Source organism: Lissotriton helveticus, chromosome 3_1 (genome assembly GCF_964261635.1).
Source record: "Lissotriton helveticus chromosome 3_1, aLisHel1.1, whole genome shotgun sequence".
NCBI classification, from domain to species: Eukaryota; Metazoa; Chordata; class Amphibia; order Caudata; family Salamandridae; genus Lissotriton; species Lissotriton helveticus.
The window spans coordinates 992,519,714-992,543,345 of NC_136061.1; the positions used below are offsets into that span (position 1 = coordinate 992,519,714).

The 23,632-nt window shown below is 50.9% G+C and overlaps 1 protein-coding gene across 1 annotated transcript in view; it reads left to right on the forward strand.

The window, feature by feature from the left end:
- The window catches only part of UBE2E3 (ubiquitin conjugating enzyme E2 E3), a 191,778-nt gene that overhangs the window by 161,610 nt on the left and 6,536 nt on the right, over nucleotides 1-23,632 (forward strand). Inside the window, exon 5 of the mRNA XM_078681476.1 lies at nucleotides 460-607. Within this exon, the coding sequence (XP_078537602.1) occupies nucleotides 460-607 (148 nt within the window). The remainder of the gene's footprint in view (nucleotides 1-459; nucleotides 608-23,632) is intronic.

Genomic DNA, 23,632 nt, shown 5'->3' on the forward strand with positions numbered 1-23,632 from the left:
TATTGCACATTCTCTCCTACTTGAGGTCTTGCTTGGAAGGGCAATTTTGCCATTGCTCCTTACGTCTAACTGGAGGCTCCAAGCAATTGCATAGTTAGTCTATTTTTCACAGCATCTTGCCATACATTATTGGATTGCACCTCGCTGCTGCCACAGAGCTTAAGAACGTCTGTTTTCTATTTGTGCTATATAAAAGGTTCTGATCCAAAAGCAATGTTCAAGTTTCTGAAAAACTGGTTTTATAAAGGACTCACTGGAATGAGTTTCCTTAGTGGTATTTAAATAATGTTCCACTTAAATGTTGTACTTAAAAACAGATTACAAATGTGTGGCTCATTTACAAATATGTTCATTTTGTGGGCTGCAATCTCCGTGTATGTGCCCTTGCTGAGAGTACAGTCTTGTAATTTTGTTTGCTGCTGGCAATAGTTTACATTATTAATTTTCCCTTTTCAATAGGTTACCTTTCGAACAAGGATATATCACTGTAATATTAACAGCCAGGGAGTCATCTGTTTAGACATTCTGAAAGACAATTGGAGTCCTGCCTTGACTATTTCAAAGGTTTTGCTGTCGATTTGTTCCCTTTTGACAGACTGCAACCCTGGTAAGAAAGTTAAAATGCAATAAATACAGCTTTGTTAAAGGTGTTTTTTTAAAGTCTTGATGTGTAGTAAAGTTCTAACCTGTATTGTATGTGCAAATGGTTGGCTAATGGTAACAAAAACATTACTGTGTACATGGGCCCGTGTTTTTAGCTTTATTTAGACATTAATATGTCTGTATTTTATTGATTCACTTATCAAAGCGCAATGCTTGTTGGCATTGGAGCACGATGCATCTTTCATGAATACATCTTTGTCTAGACAAAGAGGGTGGCAGTGAACAAGGATCTTGCCATTTTGGGTTCACATGCTAAACCCTTTATATGCTTAGTTTCGTAAAAGAAAGGGAGGTGGGAAATGGTCTTGAACATGTTGATAGTTGTATAAGAAATGTTGAAACGTGCATATCGAATCCCAATTGAAAAAGAATATCGAAATCTGAATGTTCAAAGAAACTGAATAAATTGTGTTTAATGGGAGATGAGTGATTGGAAAAATGAAGGAGGGAATGTTGCAAAGTTCCTAATAAAATAGGTGTTGGGCCATTGGTTGGATTTTAGTCTGTGGTGGTGGGAAAGGGATGGACACACCTTAAGGACTTTTTTTCCATTTGTCGATTATTTCTGTGGACTTTATGGTTATTTCTTTAAGAAAATGTGCTTTAGATCCATCTGGCATAAAAGGCTTCTGGAATCCGTGCTGTTCCCAGTGTCTGCATCGAGTATTGGGCTAGGAGTTTATGGTCTGACGGCGTGCTCGATGCCACCCTCCATGTGGTTCCTATCTTTTCCTTCTCGTACTTCTTGTTAAATATATGTGATGTTCGCTAGTAATGGCCCATATTACGGTAAATGACTTCTTGATGCTGAGTACTAAAGCCTAGATTTGGTACCTTTATAAGTAGGCTGCTTTATTGAGGGAACAGTAAGGTTTTCAGATTTTTTTCTGCTAAGCTCTCCTTAATGTGTAGTAGGAGTATTCCACAGCTCACTGGCAAAGGACCAATCTCCCTGAAGGAGATTGTGCTGCAATTTATACAGTTGTATGATTCATGGAGCTTAAGTTACTAAGCAAAAATGTCTCACTTGCCAATAAACAACGAGGAAGATAAAAGGTCTCAGTCTGTGAACCCCACTATTCGATCAGAAGCATATAAAAGGCAAGATGATAAGTGGAAATATTATGCGTCTTTGCTTATGTCAAAACATGGAGCTAATAATTTTTAAGGAATAAGATTTACATTTGAAGATGGGGAGCATTTCTGCAGCACAACCAAGGCGGTCTGATTTCTCGGATCACAAACGTTTACTTTCTTAGGGCAAGAAAAGAGACAACGTTTTAGTTGTGCTTTCAACTGACTCGTTACCCTTCTCAACTTGTGGGACCAGCCAATTAGTGGCAAGAAGGTAAACTGCTTCTGCTGCTGGTCAATACAGCTTTGCACACCTGGTGCCATGCATGTGGACATGCGTCCAATTCAGTGCACCACTTGTCTCCCAGATTTTTTTATAATTTTTCCCTAATCCTCCCCTTCTTCGGTTCGTTTATGCTGCAATGTTTTGTGCGAGAGCAGTATTTCTGTTAAATCTGCACCTGTTTTCCTACTCCAAATCTTGGAAGGGCAGGGTGCCTTCCAGACCACTGGGTGCTGCCCAATGCACAAGGCCCTTTGTCAATTTCTGCAGGAGCCAGGACTCAATCACATTCTTGGTTGCCGGTCTATCTCAACCCTTATGTTGATCAAGCCATGGATTCTGTACCATTCTCAACTCGTGCTCCTTGATGTCCATAAATGTAAAGTTGAGGAAATGGGACTCTTCTCCTCCTATCTCCTTCAACCTCTAGGGGATTTGTGCAACTCCTGGTGTCTTAGGAGCAGATCTTTTCCCTCCCAAGTGTGAGCAACCCCACCCCATGCATCAGCCCTCATTCCAGCTGCCCATAGAGCTGGGGACTCCATTACTACTCACTGCCTATTATTTGCTGCAGCAGAACACTCAGTGAGTGAAAAGCTGTATTACAAGAATAGGTAAGAGGCCTGACTCCACCAGTGTTCAGGACAGCCAATTTTCCTCTTACAGCAAGAGGAATCAGAGGAAACTAAAGAACCGAGATGTACTATCTCCTGCCATGTCTCCCCTCTGTCCAGAAGGAGGAGAACTTCGAGACCTTCGACGTCCAACGGAGAATGCGCACACAGGGGGCCCCCTGAGCGCAGGAATGGACAAAACACCCTTTAAATTCTGCTGTAACTGCCACCACAAATACGCGCAGTAGGACCTGCACCCGGTCTGCAACCTCTGCTTACTGGTCCACAACGAGAGCAAGGATTGCAACGCCTGCTCTGCCTTCACCCCGAAGACACTCGGGGTTAGAGACCGAGGAGAGCCAACTACAACATGCAAGGCAAAGGCCAACCTCTGTCGCTTTGGGACCTGGGCCTCCAGCAACGAAGAGGACAACATCGCCGAGGACCCAGATGACTACACGGTCGTAGTGACCGATAAGAAGGCATCTAAAGAGGTAGGAGTGACGTTGACCCCATAACCCCCGACAGACTCTCGAAAGCCCGATCAGGAATCTCGAAAAAGAGTCCAAGTCCTCGAAGGGAGCATTGGCGCCGAAAACCTGTACGGCCTCAGCTGCATCCAATGACAAACAGCCCAGCGGATCCTTCAAGAAGGACTCCCTGGCGGCAAAGACCGGCGAAAAGCCAAGGTCGTTGAAGCACGTCCCCGAAAAGGACTGCTCGACTTCGAAGGAGAAGGGCCCGAAGGTCGCCTCGACGACCAAGTCGAAGAGATCGGCCGAAATGCTCGACGCCGAGATGGAGAGAAAAAAGAGAAGGCTCGCGGCCGAAATAGAGAACATCCTGCAAAGGAAGAAAGAGTTCGACGAGAAAATGAAAAGGTTCACGATTCCGTCGAAGGCGCCGACAACGATCGTCGAAATAGAAGAGGAAGAGGAGTTCGATGCCGATGGGCTGCCGAAAACTCCCGAGCCCCAGGAACACCTCGATGAAGAGGGCCTATACTATGAGGAAGAAGGCGACGATGACCTGCGAACGACTTTCGGCTCGGCATCCTTGATGACACTACCAGTTCACAGCCCTAGCCTTTGGACTAAAGTCCGCACCAAGGTGTTCACCAAATGCCTCACAGCCGTGGCAGTCTATGGTCTGGAATGGCAGGACATCGACTCCGAAAATCCGGAAGAGCCCGTGGAGACTTATCCTTCGAGGCCTTCGCCACCAGATGACATTGGGGCCTATAACATGGTCATCAAGAACACGGCAGCGGCCTATGGAGTCAAATTGGAGGAGGAAAAGCCAAAGGCATGTTTCCTTTTGGAGACACTGCTCCCCACTCAAACAAAGAGTCAGTTCCTCCCCATGCTTCCGAGTGTCTTGGACCAAGGGAGGGAGGCATTCAAGGACCCGGCAACCTGCAGGTCTGTGACGCCGAGGACTGAGAAAAAATACACTCTCTTCTCAGGATCCTTCCTCCATCCAGGGATCCGTCACAGCGGACTCCATTATTGCGGCAACAGCCAGAAAGAGGGCTAACGTCCCAACGACATCAGGCCCACCACCAGACAAAGAAAGTAGGAGAATGGACCTGACTTTGAGAAAAACAGAGAAATGCAGCAGTACACTGGCTCATGGCAAACTCAAGTGCTCTACTGAACAGACACCAGTACCAGCATTGGGACGAGATGGGGCAACTGCTCAAGCACCTCCCAGAGGAATACCAGCAAAGGGCATCACACCTGGTGGAAGAGGGGAAAAATATAGCAAATGCTTGCCTTAAAACAGCCTTGGATGGGGCTAACACATCCAGCAGACTTATGATGATGGGAATCACAGAAAGAAGGAGGCCTGGCTTAGGATCTCAGGCTTCAAGCCAGAAGTGCAAAACAACATTCTAAGCACTCCCTTCAATGGAGAGACACTGTTCGGGGCACCGGTGGATGAGAAACTCACCCAGCTCAAGAAAGAAAATGAAACGGCAAGGTCCATGGGGGCCTTACAATTTAGAGGGATAAGAAGGGATACCCCGACACGGAGACCAAACGGAAGGGGAGGAAACCAGCGGGGAACGTCACACCAGACATTCCAGCAGGCGCACCAGGGCGACAACCAATCCCAGCAGGGGCAGCAAAAGCAAACCTGGCAGTACCAGCCTTGGGGCCAGTCCTTTCGCGGGAGGGCGAAAGGACGAGGGCTCACCAAAAAGAGGGGGCCAGCAGCCCACCTCTAAGTGACTTAGTCACGCAAAGCGTGCCCACCCACACGACCCCTCCGAGGGTGGAGCACAACAAGACCCAAGACCAACAAGGGAGAGTCACGGATCAAACATCGACGAACATGTAACACCAGTAGGAGGCAGACTAAGACACTTCTTCCAGGAGTGGAAGAAGATAACTACAGACAAATGGATACTCAACATCATACAGTTCAGATACTGCATTGAGCTGGAAAAGAAACCACCAAGCAGAAAACCGAAAAGGAAGGCGCATTCAGGAAAAGAACTAGCGGTACTCCTAGAGGAATCCCAAGAACTCCTCCGGAAGGAGGCCATCGAAACCAGTTCCATTCAGAGAAAGGAACCCTTACCTCGACGACTGGCTAATAAAAGCAAGTTCACACAGGACATGCAAGGAACACGCACTGTGGGTCACAAATACCCTGACAGACCTAGGATTCTCCATACACTGGGGAAAATCCTCATTGGAACCAGAGCAAGTGAAGGTCTTCTAGGAGCACAGATCAACACCATAAAAAGCAAGGTGTTCCCCAGCGACAAGATAACTGGCCCTGCTGAAGAAGACACACCGCTACCAGAAGGGGCGAGCTCTGACAGTGTGGACAGCGAGCAACATCATGGGGATGATGGCGTCCTGCATACACCTGGTCCCCAATATACGGCTCCACATAAGACCATTCCAGGAATGACTGCAACAGCATTGGTCACAGGCTACAGGAAGATGGGAAGATCTAGTGGTTGTAACGCATGAAGTGCAGGAGGAGATTACATGGTGGAACATGGAGAACATAAGAAGGGGGTAGCCCGTAACACCACCAAGCCCAACGGTGACCATCACCACAGACTCATCCCAGATGGGATGGGGAGCACACATGAACAAACTCAAGTGAGGGGTCTGTGGACGCGGTCAGACACATCAATTACCTGGAACTGAAGACCGTGTTCTTTGCCCTGTAGGCATTCCAGAAAAAACTGCACAACCAGAGAGTGTTGATACAAACAGACAGCACGACAACGATGTTCTACATCAACAAACAGGGAGGAACACAATCTTTCGCACTGTCCAACCTAGCGTAGGAAATATGGAGATGGGCCATCCCACTCAAAATAGACCTGCTAGCCATACACCTACCAGGGAAGGACAATGTGGAAGCAGACTGGCTCAGCAGACAGACATCGGCATCCCATGAGTGGGAGCTCAATGCACAGGAAACGCAAAGGCTATTCAGGAGGTGGGGAACACTGACAATAGACTTATTTGCAACACACTAGAATGCAAAATGCCGACACTTCGCATCCAGGCAACCAGAGAAGCGATCCCAGGGGAATGCCCTATGGATAAGGTGGTCGAAAACATTTGTCTACGCTTTTCCCCCAATACCACTGATACACAGAGTATTCAACAAGTGCAGAACCAGAAACATGACACTGATCCTGGTGGCACCCCAATGGGCCAGGCAGACCAGGTACTCACAGATAATGGAAATGGCACAGGGTGCACCCCACAAGTTCGGGAAAAAGAAAGACTTACTCTCCATGCAAAACGGAGAAGTACTACACCCAGAGCCAGAGAGCCTCAGCCTAGCAGCATGGCTCCTGAAGACATAGTTTGCACACCTAAAGTTACCTGAGAGCACCCTGCGGGTGCTACGAGAGGCAAGGAGACCTAGCACACGAAGGTGCTATGTGGCAAAATGGAAGAGGTTCACACAATGGTGCAGCAAGAAGAAGCTACACAAGAAGAAAAGAGAATCAACGGTGCTAAGATATCTCACGCACCTGCTGAAAGCAAAACTAAGTTAATCCTCGCTAAGAGTACACCTAGCAGCGAAAGTAGCCTACACAAGAGGAGAAACAGGGAAGAGCTTCTTTACATCACAGATAGTAAAGAGATTCCTGGAAGGGGCAAAGAGGATCGCACCACCAAAGAGGATGCCGCCACCGGCATGAAACCTTAATTTAATCCTAACAGAGCTCATGAAAGCGCCCTTTGAACCTATTCATAAAGACTCCCTACAAATGCTGAAATGAAAACAGCCTTCCTGGTGGCAATCACCTTGCTGCGCAGGGTAAGCGAACTACAGGCGCTAACGCTACAAGAACCCTACATCCAAATACACAATGATAGGGTGGTGATGAGAACTGACCCACACTTTATGCCAAAGGTGGTGTCAAGGTTCCACATCAACCAGACAGTACAAATGCCAAGCTTCTTATAGAAACCGTCCACAAGCGCAGAGAGGTCACTGCACACTCTGGGCGCTAGAAGGGCAGTAATGCACTACATAGAAAGAACTAAAGAGCACAGGGAAACAAAGCGGTTCTTTGTGTCCTTCGCAAGCAGTTTCCTGGGTAGACCAGTAACAAAGGGAACCATCGCACGATGGATCGCACAAACTATACAATTCTGCCACAGACAGGCAGGACAAGAACTAACAGAAGGGGCATGAGCCCACTCTACCAGGAAAAAAGGAGCAACAATAGCCTTCCTGGCTAACACAGCCATTCAAGACATATGCCTGGCAGCAACATGGGCTTGTAGAATCGCTGGAGCTACACTGAACAACCAAGGGTTAGGAAGTAGGAGGCCCGTGGGAGACGCGTGCAGTGTCTAAACACAGTCGCGAGTTACTATAGACTTATAATGGGAAAGAAAGAAGTTACAAAGTTACTGTTTAAGGACACTTCCGGATGGACTAGGATGGAACCCTTTTAAACTAGGACTCTTAGATAGTCAAGAACCACGGGAGCACCGGAGTACTCGTGTTACCTCACCCAGGGAAGCCGGGTGCATAGGTGTCTTTTCGTGTCGGGTTTCGTCGTCGTTTTCTATGCAGATCTGCCAAGAAGTGCTGCAGGCGACCAGAGGAAAAGTGTCCCGGTGGATCGGTGATGTGAAGAACCTAAAAGCAGAGGGGACAGAGTCTGGGTCGCTAGCCAGTGGCCAGGAAGGAACCAGGCGATGTCGCGTGATTGAAGGTGAAGAAGGTGAGTTTGTCTCTTCAGCCACGAGGTCCAGGAGGCATCGACGATGACCAGGCGCTGGATTCGAGCTGTCCCACGAAGGACCTAGTTGACTGAGGTGTCGGTATCCAAATTGGACCCAACAAGCCTTTGCAACTGCAACCCACGCAGGATGTCGAGATTGGCTCTGTTGCAGACCAGCAAGGTCTGTGGCGCTTCTCCTTTTTAGGGAAGCTGGAGCAAGCCTGGAGCAACCAGGATCGCAAGTTAGATTCAAGATGGCGTCTTCAGGGGGCTCACTAGCCAACGTGCAAGGAACCGGGAAGATGCGACCAGCACAAATGTAAAGGCGGGGCCCACGGGCCACTCGCGGAGTGTGGGGGCCTGAGCTTCGGGTCAAATGATGCTCGGCCTGGGGCTTCTCGTACCCCGATGCACAACTTACTGAGGCTTCAGAAAAGGAGTGCAGGTAGCAAAATGCAGGATGTCCAAGATGTCCGGTCCCACGTCTCTCGTGTCCGCCACCGGTCTCAGCTTTGCTGTGGATGTGGGTCGGGGTCAGAGAAGTCTGGAAATCCAGTTCTTGAGTCGCAGAGTCTTCGGGTTGCGGCGGGAGCCTTGAAACTGCAGACCGGCAAAGTTGCTGATGGTGCCTGTTTGCACATGGTGGTCACTCCTTGACCACAAGGGAGATGTCTTCCGTCTTCTAGTCAGAATAGAATGACGAAGGTCTAAGAGTTCTGTATCAAAGTTTTGTTCCAGGATACATAGCTCCTATACTTATACTAAGGATGGGGGCTGGATTACCTGCCTAGGTCCCTCCTATGGGTGGACCTTAGAAGGGGGTGGTTACACCCCTTTCCCTTTGTCCAGTTTCGCGCCAGAGCTGGTGCTGGAGTGCCCCAGCAACTGGTTTGAACCGGGCTATGCATGGAGCACCTTGTGTGCCCCAGGCAGTGTCTAGATGCATTCACTGAATGCAGCCCTCCCTGCCCCAATACACAAAACCCTGTCTGGGGAGGTGCTGGCACCTCCCTGGACAGGAAACCTATTGTCCAGGCTGCTCTTGCCGGAGTTTCCCCCAGCAACAGGAGGTCAGACTCATGTCTGTGGCAGCAGGATCCATTTTGTGATGCTGAGGCTCTGTTTAACTTTAACCGGGTAAAGCAGTAACATACATGTCTTTTCCCTCTAGAAGGGTGGAATGCTACCCCCGCCAACAGAATTGGCAGGGGGGGTAGTATTGACACCTTACACAACATGTTTTGATAAAGCCAAACCAAAGTTAGCATTAACTGCAAGGATTATAATGCACTTAAGAGTATATGGTATGGCTATATCATAGATCAGCTATAAGGAGATGGTTCCGAAAGCTGCAGAGGGGCTCAGCTCATGCCAGAGCACCCTCTCACATAAAACCAAGCACTGTGCCTTCAGGATTGTCGAGGCTTACCGTAGGAGTGACTTATAGGTGCATATGTGTCTATATATATAAGGTAGATATAGGTATACTATATCTAAGTAAGGGTTGATTACACCACCTTACCCAGGCTGTGTGAACAGACCTGTGGTGTCAGTTTGGAGGGCCAGCCAGGGGTGGCATAATACATGCTGCAGCCCCTGGTAACTGCAAACACAACAATGATGGACAGAATGTGGATCAATGTCACACATTCACCCCAGTCCAAAGATCTGGGCCCAAATCCATCGTTTTTCCACTCCACACCACCCTGGGTTAGACAATGGCGATATGCAAATCAGCGCTGACCCTGTGCCCCATGGGAACAGTCCAGTCCGAACTACAAAAGCCATGTCCTTCCCAGAACGGAAACAAGCATCCGAGGACCGGCCCGGTTTCGAGGTAACACCTCTCTTCAGCCCGGCTAGCTTGATTCCAGTGATGTGGAGTGCCTGGGACTCACGTCTGAGCATCCCCAGTACACTTAGAGCGGTAACTGCAAACACAACAATGTTGTGTTTGCAGCCCCTGGTAGGCCTAAGCCCTGGGTACCTATGGTACACTATACAGGGGATGGTACACTATTCATGGGCTCACAAAGGTGACCCAATTTGGTATGTACCTAAAGTACATGGTATCAATTTAGAGAGAGAACAGCTGGGCTGTGGGTCTGATTAGCAGGCCCAAAGCCACACTAAAGTCGAAAAACCAGAGAATCACAGCAAAAAGTGGGGGTGACCATAGGAAGCAGACTGTACTCTCCTACACCGACACCTTAAAGGACAAAGCGGAAAAATCACTTACTTGAAAAAGAAATAGAACATTGCCAAAGGATTCACAAACAGAACACAAAAACAAGAAAAAAAGAATCTGAAGATGGCACCCAAATGTGGGAGCTTCCGCAGGAAGCGTGCTGACGTCACAGGAAGTACACCAAAAGGTGGAACGTCGAGGCCCACCTGGGCTACGAAAAAAAAATAAGAAAGAAAAGACTACGATTCCGGACCCAACCACTAGATCGCGGAATAATGCACAGCATAGTGAATCCAGAAAGATCTTCAAGCTGCAAAACTACACAGACAGGTAAACTATTCGTTTTCCACTATGTCCAGCTTGCTAGTCAGGGCGGCGAACGCCTTAGCGATACTTGGTCGCTACGATCGCCAGATGTTGTGTGACCTTTCCCCCTCCCGTCTGGATCAATTGCCGGAGGATGCGAAGGTGGAAGCGAGGAGGATTCTTCAAGAGGGAGAGAAAACATCTTCTGAAGTAATTGATTGTCCAATGGACATTGCAACAACGGCGTTTCGCTCCCTGCGGGCGCTGCTGTCCTTCGTCGCCAAGGCTGGCTGCAGGCTACATGGTTTCGTCCTGAGGTCCAAAACAATATCTGGGATCTTCCCTTTGATGGGGAGACGCTCTTTGGAAAACATATTGATGATGCGCTCCAGGACATTCAGAAAGACACGGAAACCGCAAAATCCTTAGGGACTCTACAGTACCGCAAGGTCCCCTTACATGGAGGTAGAGGTAATGCCACGTATAGAGGAGGATACCAGCAACAACGGTATTCTTCATATGGATCAAACTCTGAATCTTACAGGCCGAATTATAACCAGCGGCAAAATCAATCATCCTCTTTCTATAGAGGGAAGACCAGGACACCAGTGGAGGGACTCCTCTTAGTGTCAATAGCGGCTTGCTGGCTCTTACTACTGTCCCTTCTCCTCCTGTAACACCAGTAGGAGGCAGAATTTCAAATTACTTCCACAACTGGCAGCAAATAACATCGGATCGTTGGGTTCTAAACATCATTCAATGCGGCCATACACTGGAATTTGCCCTCTTGCTCTACTGTGTCAAAACATCTGTCTCCTACGTTTGGAAGTCCAGCAAATGCTCCTGAATGGGGTGATAGAGCGGGAAAAGGGTTTCTATTCCCGGTTCTCCCTAGCCTGGAAGACTTTAGAAAAGTGGCGCCCTATTCTAGATCTGATGGAGCTCAACACCTATCTCATCAAACAATCATTTCGAATGGTTTCCCTGCAGGACATCCTTCGTCTTCTCAACTCAGGGGATTACATGGCCACATTGGATCTAGAGGACGCATACTTTCACGTACCCATCCATCCAGCCCACAGGAGGTTCCTTCGCTTCACAGTAGCCAAGAGCCACTTTCAGTTCAAGGTCCTACCTTTTGGCCTCCGATCTGCTCCGCGGATCTTTACAAAAGTATTAGCTCCTGTGGCAGCTTTTCTACAAAAACAGCATCAGGTCTTCCCTTACCTGGACGACTGGTTGCTTAAGGCTTCTGCCAAGCACGCAGCAGAAGAATCAGTTGCGTCATGCACACGCCTTTTCGACAATCTCGGGCTGACTCTCAACACAGAATAGTCGAGACTGTCCATCCAGAACAGCCTTTTTCCTGGGAGCCATTCTGGACACGTCCATCAGCAAAGCTTTTCCGACCCTGGTGAGGCAAGAAAAGCTGATGGCCATGGCCCTTCTACTGACAGTCTCTTTCAGTATAGCTCTACAAGTCCCTCCCAGGGTCCATTTCCTCCTGCATTCCTCTAATTCCTCATATCTGAAAGATATGGGTTAGTGTTAGATTCTTTACCTTAGAAATATCCCCAGGTGTCAGACTGGATCCGGAAAGTTTTGCGTAGCAGTACCCCTGCACGTCGGCAGGCGTCTGCGGCTCCGCGTCCGTCGTCGGCGTCGAGGCGGGAGCGGTCCCGTAAGCGACTCGCGATCCGGCAGTCAGCCCTGTGCCGCTCGAGGTCCCGGAGGAGGTCGAGTGACTGGTCGCGAGGCCACAGTCATCACAGCTCGGCGAGTCAACACCACTCGTCGGGTTCAAAGTCCTCAGGTAAGTCGAGGCACAAGAAGTAGAAGAAGCGGCATCGCTCTTCTGACTACCCCCCGACGCGGCCGGGAGTTCGGGTGACATCGCCCACGTCGCTCCGCCGGAGCCGCATGCGCCGCGTCCAGCTCCACACCCACCAGTCCCTGGGCTGAACGCGACGCCGAAGGAGATCAGCACCTTCCCTATGGCCATTAGGTCGCGCTTCCCTCCGTCAGGTCCTGTCAAGGTGCCTTCGGGCCCCGCTGACCCGTCTGGGAGCCCAAGCAGGCCGGCGACTTCGGCCCCGGTGCCGTCAGGTGCTTCGGCCCCGGCGACTTCGGTCCCGACGCCGCAGGGCTCCTCAGGATCCAGGCCTGGATCCGTGTCGACGCCGGTAGACCTTACAACCCCTCCACCTGCGTCGTCACCAAGGGTGTCGCCCCCGGCGCCGTCCTCGGGCGGCGGCGGCCCTGATCCCCACCCCAGTCCGGATCCGGCGTCGGACTGGCGCCGCCTGGCGCCATCTTCGACGCCGATAGGTGAGCCCTTCACCGACGATCCGGCTCCATCATTTCTTCCTGACTTTCAGGAGATGGAGGACGAGGGGGATTGGGAAGGGTCTGAGGACCCTCTGGCACTGCAGTGCCAGTTGAGTCAGGACGGGACGGATGAATTTGGGGAGGCCAGTGGTCTGGACAGCTCGCCCGACACTGGTTTTGTCTCCCCTCCTTCCGTGGCTACGGAGGAGGGGGCTGAATACAGCGTGGTGTTGACTCGGGCAGCCAAGGCCTTGACTCTTGAGCTCCCAGTTGCGGCCGTGAGGACTAACCTCCTCACTGAGGTACTCAAACCGCAGGCAAGCTCCTCTGAGCCTCTCCTGCAGTTAAACGAGGCCCTCACTGACATTCTGTTGGGCACCTGGTCCAAGCGCTCAACAGGCCTCCCTGTGGATCGGAAGGTCGCCCGACTCCACCGCCCGGCTCCGGGCGACCCCAGTTTTCTGTCCATTCACCCCACCCGAGATCCAGGCCTCAACTTCCCAGACAGCATTCCCGACCGCCCCTCCGGATCGGGAATCCAAAAGGTACGACCAGTTCGGTAAGAAGCTGTTCTCCTTACTGAATTTGGGGTTGCGGTCGGTCAACACTGCCTGCCATTTGAGCCGTTACTACCACTCTTTGTGGGATACGGTTGCGGAAGTGCTGCCGCAGCGCCCGGCGGAGGTCCAGGCAAAGCTAACCCAGGCCCTCGCGGAGTGAAGGAACGCAACACGATATTCCATTCGGTGTGGGCTGGATACCACGGACTCGCTAGGCAGGGTGATTGCAACGACGGTGGCAGTTCGCCGCCACGCCTGGCTGAGGTAGGCCAACTTTTCGGGGGATGTCCAAGCATCCCTTATGGACATGCCCTTTGATGGCCGTCGCCTTTTTGGCGACAAGGCGAACATCGAGCTGGAACGTTTTAAGGACTCCAGGGCTACTGCCAAGTCCTTGGGCCTCGGCCAACGCCGGCAGACTTCCGCCTTTCGTCCCTTTCGTGGCCAAGAAAGGGGCGCCCCCTCATGTCCAGCTAGCCACAGGCTGCAGAATCAACCTCAACGCGGACGTGCAAGGCCAGTCCACACCCGCCCCAGCAGCATCTGCCTCAAAATCCTCCGAGTTTTCAGGCCCATTCGATGCCAGTGAGGGGCAGGGTTCGCCATCACCTCCTCCACTGGCGCTCCATCACATTGGACAGGTGGGTGCTGCAAATTGTCCGAAGGGGCTACTCCCTCCCCTTTGAGGCGACCCCTCCAGCCATGCCACCGCAGTAACACCGCATGTCGGGGGATCACTTGCAACTTCTGCAGGACGAAGTTACAGCCCTCTTGGCCAAGGGGACCGTTGAGCGCGTTCCTGGGCCAGAAGTAGGACGTGGTTGCTATTCCCACTACATTCTGGTACCCAAGAAGGGCAATGGGGTCATACGCCCTATCTTGGATCTAAGGAGCGTTAACGGCTCCCTCCGGAAGGAGAAGTTCAAGATGCTGACTTTGGCTCAGGTCCTAGCTGCCCTGGACCCAGAAGACTGGATGGTAGCGTTGGACTTGCAGGACGCGTATTTCCACTTCCCCGTCCTACAGTCCCACTGGCGATACCTGCGGTTCACGGTAGGCCACGAGCACTTTCAGTTTACCGTGCTCCCCTTCGGTCTTACCAGCGCCCCACGGGTGTTCACGAAAGTGATGGCAGTTGTCGCAGCTCATCTGCGCAGATTAGGGGTTTCAATCTTCCCCTATCTCGACGATTGGTTGTTGAAGGCGGGCTCGCTCCAAACAGTCGTCTCCCACCTCCAGACTATGGCCGACCTCCTGCACTCGCTGGGGTTCTCCATCAACGTGCCAAAGTCACACCTGTGTCCTTCTCAGAAGCTCCTCTTCATCGGAGCGGTTCTGGACTCTGCGCAGTTCCGGGTTTATCCTCCCGAACAGCGGGTTCGGGATATTCAGGCTCTGATTCTGGTCTTTCAGCCTTTATCCCGAGTCTCGGTCAGGTTGACGCTGCGGCTCCTGGGGCTGATGGCCTCCTGCATCCTTCTGGTGCATCAAGCCCGGTGGCGGATGCGGGCTCAGCAGTGGGACCTGAAGTTTCAGTGGGCACAGCATCAGGGCAACCTATCCGACTATGTCCGGATCTCGGAGGGCACTGCGGAGCAGTTGCAGTGGTGGCTCACAAACCGTGATTGAGGCAGATCTCTCTCCCATCCCCACCCGTAGCACGTAGTGGTGACAGATGCGTCCCTCCTGGGTTGGGGGGCACATGGGAGAGAGGGAGATCAGAGGCCTCTGGTCTCCGGCGGAGTCCCGGCTCCACATCAACCTTCTGGAGCTGCGGGTGATCCGGCTTGCACCGAAAGCATTCCTTCCCTCTGTCCGAGGAAGTGTAGTGGAGGTGTTCACGGACAACACCACCGCCATGTGGTACTGCAACAAACAGGGCGGGTGGGGTCGTGGGCCCTTTGTCAGGAGGCTCTGGGCCTCTGGACATGACTAGAACACCAGGGCGTCACCCTGGTGGTTCAACACCTGGCAGGTTCCCTGAACGCCAGGGCGGAAGAACTCAGCCGCCGGTGCATGATGGATCACGAATGGCGTCTGAACTTGGACGTGGCACAAGGCCTCTTTCGGCAGTGGGGAGAGCCTTGGTTAGATCTAATCGCCACCGAAGAGAACGCGCAATGTCATCAGTTCTGCGCGTTGGGATTTCCAAGGCGGCACTCGCTCAGAGACGCTTTTCGTCGCGAGTGGAGCTGCGTTCTGTTGTATGCCTTTCCGCCTATACCACTTCTGCCCACAGTGCTGAAGATCAGGCGCGACCGGGCCCAAGTCATCCTTGTGGCTCAGGACTGGGCACGAAGATATTGGTATCCTGAGCTACTCAGCATGTCAGTCGATCCTCTGATTCGTCTGCATCTTCAGGAGGACCTTCTGTCACAGCAGCAGGGGACGATCCTCCACCCGAACCTGTCGAGCCTCCACCTCCATGCGTGGAGATTGAGCGGCGGAAGTTGAGGCCTTTTGACTTGCCTCCTGAAGTATGTGATGTGATTCTGGCAGCCAGGCGTCCCTCCATAAAATCGGTATACGCCTGCAGGTGGAACAGATTTGTGGCATGGTGCACAGCAAAGGCTGTGGATTCTCTATGCCCCCTTTTCAGAGGTTCTCCTCTTCCTTCTTTCTCTTGCCCAGCAGGGCTCTGCTCTGGGCACCCTTAAGGGCTACCTCTCTGCCATTTCTTCCTTCTTGAGGCTTCCTGATCAGCCTTCTCTTTTCAAGTCCCCTGTTGTTAATAGGTTCTTGAAGGGCATCACACACTTGTTCCCTCCTGTTCCTTTTGTGATGCCTCAATGGGACTTGAACCTTGTTCTTACATTTCTGATGTGCGCTCCTTTCGAGCCACTTCACAATTGTCCTCTTTGTTTCCTTACTCTTAAGACTGCATTCCTGGTTGCCGTCACCTCTGCCAGGAGAGTGAGTGATTTCCAGGCTCTTTCTTCTAAGTCTCCTTTCCTTTCTGTCCATCCGGACAAGGTTGTTTTAAAAACTCGTCCTCTTTCCTGCCCAAAGTGGTTACGGCCTTTCACATCGGGTAGTCCATCACCTTGCCTACCTTCTATCCGCCTCCCCATCCTTCTAAGGAGGAAGAGAGGCTCCACCATCTGGACCCAAAACGTGCGATCTCCTTCTACCTAGATCGCACATGCCAGTTCCGGGCGGACGACCAGCTCTTTGTTGGTTACGTGGGCGCGAAGAAGGGGCGGGCGGTGCACAAACGGATCATCTCTCGATGGGTCCTGTTGTGAATCAAGGTCTGTTACTCCTTGGCTAGGAAGGAGCCTCCGGTTGGGCTCAGGGCCCATTCCACTCTGGCCACAGCGGCTACTACTGCCCTGGGTCGGGGAGTCCCCTTGCAGGACATCTGTCAGGCAGCTACGCGGGCCTCGCTGCACACGTTTGCTAGACACTACTGCCTGGACAGCCAAGTCCGGAGAGATGGCTTTTTTGGCCGTTCCGTTCTCCAGGACTTTCTGGTGTGATCTTGGTCCGCAGACCCACCACCGGGGTTGGTATTGCTGGGGTATCTATTCTAAGGTAAGGAATCTAACACTAACCTGTTTCTTTCAGATGCACAAGTTACTTACCTTCGGTAACGATATATCTGTAAGAAACAGTAGTTAGTGTTAGATTCCTTACCGCCCACCCATCCTCCCTGTTCTGCGGACCGATATCTAGGGTTAAGGTATTTCCCTTTGAGGGCCCTAGTTTTATGGCACCAGTGTCGGTCTCTGGCATGGCTCTGCGTTCCTGGCGCGGAAAGCTATGTACAAGAACTGACGTCAGTGCGCGAGGGCGGCGTCTAAGTACTCCGACGTCATCCCGGCGACCACCTCGCCGACGACGGATGCGTCGCCGCAGACGATGCCTGCCGGCGCGCAGGGGTACTGCTATGCAAAACTTTCCGGATCCAGTCTGACGCCTGGGGATATTTCTACGGTAAGGAATCTAACACTAACGACTGTTTCTTACAGATATATCGTTACCGAAGGTTATTGACTTGTGCTACAGGTTGCGGATGCGTCCTCTCCAGGAGGAGTTGGACTTCCAGTGGTGCCAAGTCGACGGATCCTTTGAAGACAAGATCTTCGTAACCGTGTCCATGTGGGACGCCGCATCATGTTGGACATACAAGGAAAACATTTCTCTGCGCCTCTCCTTCAGGATTACCCCAGCTCCACAGATAATAACTACAGACGCCCGCTGGAGGGCTGGGGAGCAGTCTTGCAAGACCTTCATGTAAGCGGCTGATTTCACCCCAACATAGTCTTCTACATTTCAATCTGCCCGAGCTCAGAGCGATTCGCCTGGCCTTGCAGGCTTTTTTTCTGCTAATACAGCAGTCAGTAGTTCTAGTACGTACAGACAATAGGACGGCCATGCAATATATAAACAAGGAAGGCTGCACCAGATCTCGTCTTTTGTCACAAGTAGCCCAGGCAGTTTGGGAATGGGCTATCCAGCAGGGGATATCGCTCAAAGCAGAGCACCTTCCAGGCATTCTCAACAAGACAGCAGAAACACTGAGCAGACTGAAATCGGTCAGCCTCGAATGGGAACTGGACCAGTTTCCTCTGGAAAAGGTTTTTAGCCTATTAGGCAGGCCTGCCATAAACCGCTTTGCCACGCCAGAGAACAAGAAATGCCGATTTTACGCAAGCAGGCTTTACCATCCGGGATCGTTGGGTAATGCGCTTTCGATGGCCTGGTCAGGCGCATTTGTTTACGCTTTTCCCCCAATTCCGCTGATTCCCAGGCTTCTCAGGAAGCTCACTGCAGAACCTTGCAAGATGATTTCGATAGCTCCTGCGTGGCCCCAACAGTTTTGATTCACAGAGCTGCATCTCCTCTCCCTGGACCTTCCGCTTCCGTTGCTGCCGATTCCTTCACTGCTGACAATGTCACAGGGCCGAGTCTGGTACTCGGATCCTCAATTGCTGCAGTTGTTGGCATGGCTCCTGAGCCTCGAGAATTTTTCCGTTTGACCCTTTCAACAGAATGTAGATGTTTTTTCTCAGGCATGAGCCCCAAGTACCAACGAGACATACAAGTTGAAGTGGAGGCGTTTCTGCATTTGGTGCCAACAAGAGGGTATCCATCCTCTTTCTTCTGAACCGCATGAAGTTCTTCCTTACATTCTTTCATTAGCAAAATCGGGGCTGGCTCACTCATCCATCAAAGTATATCTTGCTCTCGCTTCAGACGCACATTTTCTGTTCCTTCCCTCTGGTCAGCAAGAATAATTAAACAGTTTATCAAGGCCTTTTCATAGTCTTCCCTCCAGTCTAGCCCCAGCTTCCTCTTTGGCACCTTAACTTGGTTCTTACCCAGCTCATGAAGCATCCCTTCGAACTTATTCACCGGGCGGATTTGAAATTTGTTTCCTGGAAAGTGGCTCTTCTGCTTGCCTTGACTTCGGCTAGGAGAGTGGGTGAATTGCAGGCTCGCACCATTCAGGAACCTTTTCTCCAGTTTAAAAAAGGGTACAGTTATACTCCATACCAACCCAAAGTTCACACCGAAAGTGCCTTCAGACTTTCATTTGAATGAGCCGGCCATACTCAAAACTTTTTTCTCTCAACCTACGACTCTGGCAGAAAAGGTACTCCACTCAATGGACATTCATAGGTGCTTATAATTCTAACTTCAACGTACTAAAGACTTCAGGAAGTCTCCTCAACTGTTTATATCTTTTAGCGCCCCTCGTAAGGGGTTTCCCCATTCCAAGCAGGGGATTGCTTGTTGGATTGCCAGCACTATCCAGTATTGTCACAGAGCAGCGGGTAAGCCCCTGGAAGGTTGGGTCCGTGCTCACTCCACTAGGGTGATTTCTTCTTCGACACCCCTCTTTGCCGGAGTTCCATTCCGGGAGATCTGCAGAGCAGCGACGAGGAGCAGTACTCCTATATTTACAAGCCTGGATTTTTCAGTACAGAGTGACAGCAGTTGGACAGGCAGTCCTCGGGAACCTCTTTCAGTAGTGGTGAGCTTTCCCTTTCATCCCTCCTTCCATTTTACTGTTTTTCAGCTCTTGCACATTTTTTAACCTAATGTTTTCATAATTACTAATGTGTCTAAGAATGTTTATTGACCATTTAAGTTGTCATTATGGTGAATTGGCTGTTGCTTTGTTCTTGGTTTTATAATCATGGCTCTAAAAATGTTCTCATAACTGCTAGCTCCTCTGATACAAGCATGGGAATCTATGAAAGTTCCAATACTGGAGTAAGAAAACAAGTTACTTACCTGTAACTTTGGTTCTCCAGTATTGGAAACGTTCATAGATTCCCATACGACCCCCACCCACCCCACCCCTCATTCGGTGATTCAGAGTGGTATGGACACGACGGACTCTGTGGCTAGAATAATGGGATCATCAGTCGCCACTAGCAGGGCCGCATGGTTAAAATCCTCTGAATTTTCATCTGATGTCCAGGATGCTCTGATGGATTTGCCTTTTGATGGCACTGGCCTTTTTGGGAAGAAGGCGGATGCTGCCCTAGAAAGGTTTAAAGATAGCGGGGCGACTGCAAGGTCTTTGGGCTTACAGGCAAGAGGCTCTTCCGACAGGAAATTCAGGGGTTTTGGAAGGTCTACTTTTCGTGCCTATAGGCAGAACCAACAGCAGCAACAACAGCAGAATCCTTTGTACAAGTCCTACAGAGGTAAACAAAGGGGTCGTGCCGAGGTCGTCAAGCTTCCTCCTCCTCAACTTCCTCCTCTAATACCCACCCCCAACCTACAACGGCAAAGCAGCCCTAGATCCACCATTCTGGATCATGCGGGTCCTGTAGGGGGCCGGCTTACCTATTTTCTACGAGATTGGGAATCTTTTACATCAGATCTTTGGGTTCTCAATCTCGTAGAGAATGGGTATGCTCTTCCCTTTCGGGAATTTCCCCCCAATTACCCTCCTTGCCAAGGTTATTGTTCGGAGGACCACCTGCTTCTCTTGCAGGAAGAAGTCCTGGCTCTTTTCAGAAAGGGTGCGATAGAGGTGGTTCCGGAGCAGGAGAGGGGTCAGGGGTGCTACTCCCGGTATTTCCTAAATCCCAAGAAGGATGGCAGACTTCGTCCAATCCTGGACCTCAGGGTTTTGAACCTCTATCTCAAACAGGAGAGGTTCAAGATGCTCACCCTTGCGCAGGTTCTTCAAGCGCTGCTGGAAGAAGACTGGATGGTGTCAATCGACTTGCTGGATGCATATTTTCACATTCCGATCCTGAAGTCTCACAGGAAGTATCTCCGTTTTACGGTGGGTTCGCAACACTACCAGTTTGCGGTCCTTCCGTTTGGACTTACTACTGCGCCTCGAGTCTTCACCAAGGTGATGGCTGTGGTGGCAGCACATCTCAGAAGATCAGGGATACCAGTGTTCCCCTACCTGGACGACTGGCTGATCAAAGCAGAGTCGCCGGAGAAGGTGCTCCATCATTTGCAAGAGACAACTCAGTTGTTGCACAGGTTGGGTTTTTCAATAAATGTACCCAAATCTCACCTGGTGCCCTCCCAGCGCAACCTGTTCATAGGTGCGGTAGTGGACACTACTGTGTGTCGTGCATTCCCTCCTCCTCAAAGGATTCGCGACATACTGGAAATGATACCATTATTTCACAATGGAGCGGTTGTTCCAGTCCTGAAGGTCCTTCGTCTGCTCGGTCTGATGGCTTCTTGCATTCTGTTGGTCGACCATGCACGCTGGCACATGAGGGCACTTCAGTGGTACCTCCGCAGGCAGTGGTATCAGCACAACGGAGATCTCAGGGAGTCAGTGAGGATCTCCAGAGAAACTGCAGCGGATCTGTCTTGGTGGGGCGTGAAAGGCAATCTGTCACAAGGAAAGCCTTTCCAACTGCCTCCATCGGTGGCCACAGTGATAACGGATGCATCCACTCTAGGGTGGGGTGCTCATCTGGGGGACCAGGAGATCAAGGGTCTTTGGTCTCCAGAGGAAAGGTTGCTTCACATCAACCTTCTGGAATTGCGGGCCATACGTTTGGCACTCAAGGCCTTCCTCCCTTCCCTTCGCCGTCGGTCGGTTCAGGTCCTGACAGACAACACCACCGCGATGTGGTATGTCAACAAGCAGGGAGGAGTGGGGTCGCGGTGTCTCTGCAGAGAGGCTCTGCGTCTCTGGTCCTGGGTTCAGGACCATCAGATTTGTCTAATGGCAAATCACCTGGCCGGGGTTCTGAACGTATGTGCAGACAGTCTCAGTCGGCAGTTCTCGGCCGACCACGAGTGGATGCTTCACCCGGAGGTGGTTCGTCACGTCTTCCGGACGTGGGGAACTCCTCAGGTGGACCTGTTTGCCACTCGCGAGAATGCTCACTGCCCGTCGTTCTGCAGTCTCCAGTTTCCGATGCAAGGAGCTCTGGGAGACGCGTTTCAGTTGAGTTGGGACTCACAACTCCTTTACGCATTTCCTCCCATACCCTTGATTCCTCGGGTTCTGAGGAAGATTCGCCAAGACCGGGCCCAAGTTATATTGATCGCCCCGGATTGGCCAAGAAGGTTGTGGTACACAGATCTTCTCCACCTCTCCTTGTGCTCGCCGCTCCGTCTCCCTCACAGGGAAGACCTCCTCTCCCAGATGGAGGGGCAGGTTCTACACCCCCACCTCCAGACCTTACACCTCCATGCCTGGAGATTGAACGGGGCAACCTGAGTTCTTTTTCTCTCCCTCACGATGTGGTGGATGTCATCTTATCAGCCAGGCGGGATTCCACCAAGTCCATCTATTCCTATAGGTGGTCTAAATTTGTTGTTTGGTGTGGGGAGAAGTCCATTGACCCTTTAAGGGCTCGTTTGTCCAATATTCTTCAATTTGCACTTTCCTTGGCCCAGCAGGGTTTTGCAGTGGCAACTATCAAAGGTTATTTGTCGGCCTTATCGGCTTTCCTTTGTTTGCCGGACCAGCCCTCTTTGTTTAAATCTCCGATTGTTTTACTTTTCATTAAGGGCCTTACCAATAAATTTCCTCCTACGCCTTTTATTGTGCCTCAATGGGACTTGAACCTTGTTCTTACGTTCTTGATGGGTTCTCATTTTGAACCTCTACATTCATGTCCCTTGAGACTTTTGTCTTTCAAAACGGTCTTCCTGGTCGCAATTACCTCAGAAAGGAGGGTAAGCGAGCTTCAAGGTCTTAGCTCCAAGCCCACGTTCTTGACCATTCATGCTGATAGAATGGTTCTCAGGACCAGGGCTGCATTTCTGCCTAAGGTGGTAACTCCTTTCCATCTGGGGCAGTCCGTTACCCTCCCTACCTTCTATCCTCCCCCTCACCCTTCCAAGGAGGAGGAGAAACTTCACTGCTTGGACCCTAAGAGGGCGGTGAGCTTCTACCTGGACAAAACAAAGGAGTTCTGGTTGGATGACCAGCTGTTCGTTGGATTTGCTGGTTGCAAGAAAGGAAGGTCCGTGCACAAGCGCACTCTTTCAAGATGGATAATATTATTAATCAAGATCTGCTACTCCCTGGCGGGTAAGGACCCTCCTGAGGGTATAAGAGCTCACTCTACTAGAGCAAAGTCTGCTACTTCTGCTTTGTCTAGGAGTGTACCTGTAGAGGATATTTGCAGGGCCGCGACTTGGGCCTCCCTCCACATGTTCGCAAAGCATTACTGCTTGGATACTGAGGTGGAGGGACGGCCACTTTGCGCGCTCTGTCCTCCAGGATTTTCTGGTATAGGAGAGTGGACACCCTCCTCCGGGAGTGGGGACTGCTGTGGGACTCTATTCACAAGGTGAGGAATCCACTGGCAGATGTATCTATCAGAAGAACAAGTTACTTACCTTCGGTAACGCTTTTTCTGGTAGATACAATATCTGCCTGTGGATTCCTCACTGACCCACCCGCCTCCCCGTTGTCCACTCTGCTATACCTGAGTTTATGTATTTTTATGTATATATATATATATTTATATTTGTATATATTTTGGGATTTTCATACCTTTGCTACGCACTATGTGTGCAGGTTTTGAGTTGTATGTACTATGTACACTGTATGTATGTATGTATGTATGTATATCTACTGTCATTGGTCCGTCCGGGTGCCTCGAAGGCACGGAAAAAAGGGCGGAACTGATATCACGCCGACGTAGGCCTAATAAGGAGTCGGTGACGTCAGCCGGAGTCGCGCGCGATGCCGTGCTCCTGTGACGTCGTCCACGCCGGCGTGCTACAAAAGAGTTTTCCGAACGTTGCTGACGCAGGGGGATATTCACAAGGTGAGGAATCCACAGGCAGATATTGTATCTACCGGAAAAAGCGTTACCGAAGATAAGTTACTTGTTCTTTTTGCATCAAAATGAAGTATATAGGTCTCATGGTTCCTGAAATATTACATCCTCACAGCAACGCATCCGCCATTTTAAAAAATGTTGTCCAGAA